We start from the raw sequence: 7,500 nt of genomic DNA, 5'->3' as shown, positions 1-7,500 counted from the left end.
GATTCACTGACAATGCACTGTTGTACTTCAACACTTCCAAAACAAAGGTGACTACTCTAAACCTTGAAAGTAATTCCCAGTTCTATAGCTGGTATTGTTTATTAGAAATTTTGACGTTAATTTAAATTCACAAATAAAAGTAACATAACATTTCTTTTAGTTTTATTTGAACCAAGAATTAAATTTAAAGATTTTTCTTGAAAGGTTCTGAAATTTTAACTAAATGTATCTTAGTCTACCTTTATCTTGTTTCTATCTAGTTATAGGTAATTTGACCATCCAAACGCATTTTTCATTAAAATTCATACAACTCCTTGTTCATTATGCTTAAACAAGAATTGGTGTTTTATTGTTTATCAACTCTTTATTTACTTTACTCTGACGGCTGTTTTCCTGGTACCTACAGCAAGGGAACCCTACTCTCTACAGGACCTGCACTGTCATTTTACCTTGTTCGTTCAGAGCATTTAACGTTTCATATCACATATTTTTCATTTACTATTAAATCGTCACTGTTATACGATTCACGAAATAACTTTTATGAATAATGAGTCCGACACCCCCAACAGATCTACCTTCTCTCGGTATATGAAAGACGGTGTGTGTGGAGGATGTTATTTCAGTGATATTTGCCTTGTCCAAGTTATTTAACCATGCTAGTATGTCCAAATATTTCTTGTTTATCAATTCCCGAAATTGAATAGTCTTATTACCTACAGATTGTATATTTACATAGCCACAGTTTATGATATCCTTCGTAACCATGATCAGTATTTTCTGCTAGTCTTTTCAATTCCAAGTCATAAGCTTTGCATTCTCTAGAATTTACTATGTGGTCACTTGGTTTGTTTAACTTTGTGCAGTTAATACACTTTGACACTTGCAAATTACACTCCTTGGTGGAATGTTTTCCTGAACATTTCCCGCTGACTTTATCATCATTCTTAGACTTGCAATCTTTTTTAAGATGTCCATACCTCTGACAGTGGTAGCAGGTGATTACGTGGTACCGATGGCGTATGTTATAATTATCCTATCGTAACGAAACGTTATCCTCATTATCATGAATAGCTCTCCGAACTTCAGGATCACATTTCAGCACATAGCAGGTGGTCCCACCTGAAGCATTTTTCTTCAATACTACACTTATCTTCTCTTCTATATTTTGGATTTGGTCCAGACAACGATTTCATCTTCATAATTGTACACATTGCATATCATTATTTTTGGTTTTAGTTTTTGTTTGCATCCTCTTCTTTGATCATTTTGTTTGCAAAGTTCACAACAACATTTCCATTCGTAGTTGACCTCGTGTCACGTATAAGAATATCTTTAAGGTCTTTTTCAACCTCGTGTTTTCTTTCGGTAATTGTAGGTTTTGTATTTGTTGATGTAATTACCAACACATTTTTTTTTCTTTAACTTTGTCAGCAAATGTCGGCTTCTCCGGTTTTGGGTCCATCAATGTTTGAAGTGTTGCCTTAATTGATTCCATATTCATAGCACAAATATCAACTTTCTCTTTGAGGTGAGTATTCTGGGTGGAATTTGCTGCATGTGCGCTTAGGTCCGCAAGTTTGTTTTCCAACTCAGCTATTCTCGCGTCTTGTTCGCTCAAGGCCTCACTCTCATATTATCATCTTCCTTCAAATTCAAATCAGTTGAGAGAGAGAGAGAGAGAGAGAGAGAGAGAGAGAGAGAGAGAGAGAGAGAGAGAGAGAGAGAGAGAGAGTAACAGTCATTAATAAAATAACTTACAATGAGAGACTCAACAACCAGGTCGATGGTAAGGGTTCCGGGAGCAACGCAAAGCGAGACAGGTTCAAGACTGTAGCTGTCAGCATCGAACTTGAAGGTACCACCAAGATTGTGAGCAGTCAGTCTGTTAGAAATTAGAGAGTTCATAATAGTATATAAGCAAACAGAGGAAAAATCATTTGGTGATATATTCATATTAGTATATAAGCAGACAGAGGGAAAATCATTGCTATCTTCTCTTATTAAGTTTAACTTATCTAGTATTCCATGTTAACATATTTATTCAAGCCAGTTACTCAAGTTTTCCACAATCCATTTCGATACAAAATTCTCAGTTTTCCTGATATCCATTTCTTACCACAAACTGGCTGTTTCTCACGTCTATTTTAAACCCCTAAAATTGAAAACCCTATGCGTTAGTGTCTCTAATTTCATCATACGAAGATAGATATTTGATATTCCACACTTCATTCATGACCCATTTCATTATTTCACAACCTTTTCTCTGACGCCTCATATGAAAACATTTATTGAAATAATAAACATGTTAGCAGTTTTGGCATACCCCTCTTACAACTAGTTCCATATTTGCACACGTTAACTAAAACTCAGTTTCCTACTGGAAATTTTTCGATTGTCCTCAAACAAAATTAATAATCTTCAATTATCATGCATCTTGAAAACCTTCCTGACTGTCATTCAATCTGCTTTACTAGAAGTATTTTAAGGTTCATCAGGCCACACATACTTCTTTTGTGACTGTTTTATATAAAGCATATAGACTGGTGCCATCCTTATCTAACCCCACTTAGCTCTCTCACTGCCAATAATTGTCTCGTCAGAATGTTTCAGGGAGTCATTCTCTTGGTATTTATTACGCACGCTAACTTCTATCCAATATTGTTATAAAGGCTATATGAGGAATTTGAGTTTCACTTGCCCTACATCTTTTAATGCCCCTTCTCCTGCAGGCTAAATAACTTTAAATTTCAACCATTTTAACAGTATTGTATGTTCCATTTCGCGTATACAAGGAAAAGTAGATTCCTATGAATGTTCAAGGGTTCATGTCTAGCAATAACAGACCTTTCTTAGCGGTAACCCAACTGAGAAACAACGGTAACTAACTTCTATACTCAAATGCACAGCAGTAAAGCAAATGCTACCTCCCTCAAACACTAATATGTAGCAGCTAACCTATTCCTCCTTTGGCACAAGTGGTGTAGTGATCTTGTCTTTATATTGCCCTTTTCCTATCATTTGATATAAAGTTATTTCATAAATATCTGGTGCTTTATCATAATCTCAGCAGTTATTATTTTTAATGGTATAACAAGAGAATGACTTACTCTGCAGCTCCAGCAGCGGAGAGAGGTTCGCCATTCAAGGTACCTTCTACAGTGTAGGCTGTTGAATGGAGATCTACTTTCAGGTGGTTAACGACTACTGTCACCTAAAAAGAGAAAATAATCAGACTTTTAAGGAATGGACCTACCGAAAATGGGAATTTCGGTGTTTCCTATAACATTTTGAATCGAAATTTCAGAACATTAACCTGTAGAGGATATCATAAGAGAATCGATAACATCTTACCTCTTTTGTCAAGACGGGAGGTTCGAAATGGTGGCATTGTACGTTAGCCATTCCAGAAAAAGTGGCTTCTTCGAAGTTGAAGACAAGGCTGAATAGAACGAAGGTAATGTTATATGTAGATGATTATCAAATGAACATTGATCTATTTTCTTATTACAAAACCGAACCCTTTTCTAGATTCTGACTTCTCTTTTAAAAGCAAATGAAAGGTAGCTAAGTAATCCCTTAACAACTCAACAATGAGTACTTAAAGAAAGATTACAGGACATAGAGAGTAGCTCTAAACCAATAATTTATATTTACAGCCTTTGTTTGAAGGTATAAAACGACGTATATTTTGAAATGATTCATAATGAAATCTGCACAATACTTCGAGTCATGCCTTACTGTGTATCGTCGTGGTCCACTTTAAGGTTGCTAATTGTAGGGAATGTGTGGGGATCATAGGGGGTCCAAAACTTAATGAGCTCCTCAGTGATAACATCTTCAAAAATATTGGCTGAAATAAAAGTTTCAGATACATTAAGGAATTTTCGAAAAGTACAAATACTAATGAACAGGTTTATATATACATAGACACAGACACAGTCCCCTCTCCTCAGGGTATGACTACACTCTGTTCTCCATACCCTGAGGACGAGGACAGCTGACTGTTACTGATTTTATATATATATATATATATATATATATATATATATATATATTTATGTGTATATATATATATATATATATATATATATATATATATATATATATATATATATATATATATATATATCCAGACACTTGCTTGAATTGGAATCTATTCAGAAAATATTTCCCTTTTAAATACAGTATAAAAATAATTAAAACATTAATTTTTGGCCCATTAGCCTACCTATCTTTATATATGAACATATGAAGTATATATATATATATATATATATATATATATATATATATATATATATATATATATGTATGTATATATATATGTGTGTGTGTGTGGATATATATGAATATATATATATATATATATATATATATATATATATATATATATATATATATATATATGTTGATATACAGTACTCTATATCTGTATTATATCAAACATGTAAATATTTAAACATACTTAATGTTCTCCCTTTGATTGTATATATAAAGGACAAAATATGGAGAACTCCTAGGATGAGATGATATTGTTTTCTTGCAGTTCAACTTACAGAAACATTCAAGAATTTGGGATGAATCTAAAAGAATAATATATCCCATCAATGTGGTGCAAATAAGTTGATAGGCAGACTTATAATTCTATCAATAAAATGGTCTTAAAAAGAGTCTTTAACTTACGTTGAGGCTTTGCAAGGGCCAGTGCAGAAACTGCAGCTAAAAGCATTGTCCGAAACATCTTGAAGGATTTATTTGGGTCTTGGTAGATCTATTGCAGAGAGATGAGGATAACGTTGTAATCATTGAAGAGATATATTCATCCTTATGATTATCATTATCCATTAGTATAATAAGTCTTATTAAAAACCTAAATTATCACGTGTAGCAATGACATCAGTCGTGAAATTGCCAGCAACCTATTTTAACTTTTATATAAGAAAAATGCAATACTTGAAAAAAAAAAAAGGTAAATTCTTGAAAAATTTCACGATTTGTCAAAATTTCATATTATGAATCGTCAATTTTCTATTGAAAAATTGATAATGTCACATGACATAACTTTTGAAACTCCTCGTTTAGCTGTTTGTCTGAAATTATATTTGGTTTCCCTACTCATATTACGTCTTTGTAAATTATTTTGAATACATTCTGTTGTCTGTATCCTATTCGAAAATTGAGATCATTCAAAGATAAATCATATGGCTTTGTTATACTTTTTACAATTGAATTTCTTATAAATAAACTTATTTTTAGGACTTTACAACTTAAAAAAAAAATAGATAATAGGAAGAATTTTTCACTAATTCGAGTTTTGTCTATAACGATCATGAATAAGTAATTTTCCTAACTATTTCTTAAATTTTGGACAAAAAAGCTGCAAATGTTACCATAGCTCCAAATGCATGATAAAACGTTACCAGTGGATAAAAATATATTATTTACCTGGACTCTTGGGAAGCTATGATGCAGACTCGACTGAAACACAATCTGGAGTACAACGAAACCTTAGGAAACAGACCATTATATACTTGATGAAAGCACCCCCCCCCCCTCCCTTTTCTCGATGAGGAACTTTGTACTAAATAAAATAAAAATAACTAAAGAAGCGTGGGTTGTTGCGTGAGAAAGTCAATGTGTGAGATGCAATAATGAATTTATCGGACTGCAGTCGCATACTTTCAAGATTACGTAGTTTTTATTCCTGGAATGTGTCATGAATATTGAATGTTTAACTTACTTCTGTATAGGTGTACATATGTAACAATCAAATAATTAGTCAATCGTTTCATATATATATGCATTTATATATATATATATATATATATATATATATATATATATATATATATATATATATACTATTATTACTTGCTAAGCTACAATCCTAGTATATATGTATACTGTATATAATATATATATATATATATATATATATATATATATATATATATGTATATATATATATATATATATATATATATATATATATATATAAATGTGTGTGTAAATATATATGTATATATATATATATATATATATATATACTGTATATAATATATATATATATATATATATATACATATATATAACTGTGTGTAAATATATATATATATATATATATATATATATATATATATATGTATATATATATATACATAAATATATATATATATATATATATATATATATATATATATATACTTATTTTATGTTGTCCAATTTTTGTTTGATGGCTGCCGTATTTGGCTTTTCTTCCTCTATATGATGGGTATCGTTCTTTGTTTGTTTGCGCTCCTAGCAGAAGCGGCTTTGGATAACCATTGGAGTATTTACCATTTTTCATACATTGAGATATATGATTGAATGCACCATAGGGACTATGCACCATTTGTGACATAATAATTTCAAAGAGGAATTTGTCATTGGTAGGGTCTGGCAGCTCTGCTGATATAAATGAATCAATCTGATTGGAATGTATATTTGTAGAAATATATTTACATACACACACATGCACACACACACACACACACACACACACACATATATATATATATATATATATATATATATATATATATATATATATATATATATATATATATATATATATATAGCACCAGACCGATCCAGATATTTCTCATTTTGTAATAATATTCAATAGTTTTATAACTTTTAAATGGAAAACGTTCGCTATAAGATCAAGTGTTTTGGTGTATCTTTGCCCAGGAAGTGGTTCATTTTGAATTTCGGTCCATTTTGCACTGAATGTGAAAGAGCTAGAGAGATCTGGTCGACAGTAGGTTTTTACATATGTCATCGCATCTTGTGTCCTTTCATGCATATTCCATGGACTGGCAGTAAAACTTGAAGGAAGAATATACAAATGGCCAGGATTTTCTCCCCTTACGTCATTATTAATGCCTTCTCTTAAATTTATGTAAGCTTCAGTACGTTCTTTTTTATTAGTTCTAATATATTGCAATCTTTCTGATATCACCTCAGCAAACGTGTCCACAACATTTTTCGGGAAAAGGGTTCTGGGTTCGATGAAAATGGTTGAAAGAATCGTCTCGAATCATAAAATAAAATATATAAAAATCCAAGCATGAAACTTTTTCTGAGATTGACCCCAGTCTGAGGAATTCCAAAATGATAGCCATATTCTCCATTTACATAAATCCAAGGGTACTGTAGAGCATCTTGAGATCTGTGATTTTCACTAACCCATTCAATAGTGTTATCTCTGCATTTCAAATTAATATCCCTTTTGCCATGCTGCTTACCTCCTTACTAAAGCAACTTCACTACATTTGGGGCCATTAAAACGACGGGCTTGCTCTCCAGAAAGTTTCTTTTATGCATCAGTAACTATTTCATATTCTGTTAGGTGCAAATTGTACTACAGATATGAAAGTTTTCACATAGCTATTTCTCAAATGTAACATTTCTTGAAGACTAATCATTGTTTCCTTGTTGACATTACACCGCCTTAGGGCT

General features: G+C 31.6%; 1 protein-coding gene across 1 annotated transcript in view; it reads right to left on the bottom strand.

The window, feature by feature from the left end:
- The window catches only part of LOC137642657 (uncharacterized), a 5,957-nt gene extending 405 nt beyond the window's left edge, over positions 1–5,552 (bottom strand). The window contains exons 1-6 of the mRNA XM_068375424.1: positions 5,446–5,552; positions 4,684–4,771; positions 3,739–3,850; positions 3,352–3,439; positions 3,108–3,211; positions 1,759–1,882 (exon numbers count right to left, since the gene is read on the bottom strand). Coding sequence (XP_068231525.1) covers positions 1,759–1,882; positions 3,108–3,211; positions 3,352–3,439; positions 3,739–3,850; positions 4,684–4,741 — 486 coding nt within the window. The 5' untranslated portion in view covers positions 4,742–4,771; positions 5,446–5,552. The remainder of the gene's footprint in view (positions 1–1,758; positions 1,883–3,107; positions 3,212–3,351; positions 3,440–3,738; positions 3,851–4,683; positions 4,772–5,445) is intronic.
- Between the last annotated feature and the right edge of the window lie 1,948 nt (positions 5,553–7,500).

The sequence above is a fragment of the Palaemon carinicauda genome, chromosome 6 (assembly GCF_036898095.1).
Source record: "Palaemon carinicauda isolate YSFRI2023 chromosome 6, ASM3689809v2, whole genome shotgun sequence".
NCBI classification, from domain to species: Eukaryota; Metazoa; Arthropoda; class Malacostraca; order Decapoda; family Palaemonidae; genus Palaemon; species Palaemon carinicauda.
This window is presented reverse-complemented; position numbering and strand designations above follow the sequence as displayed.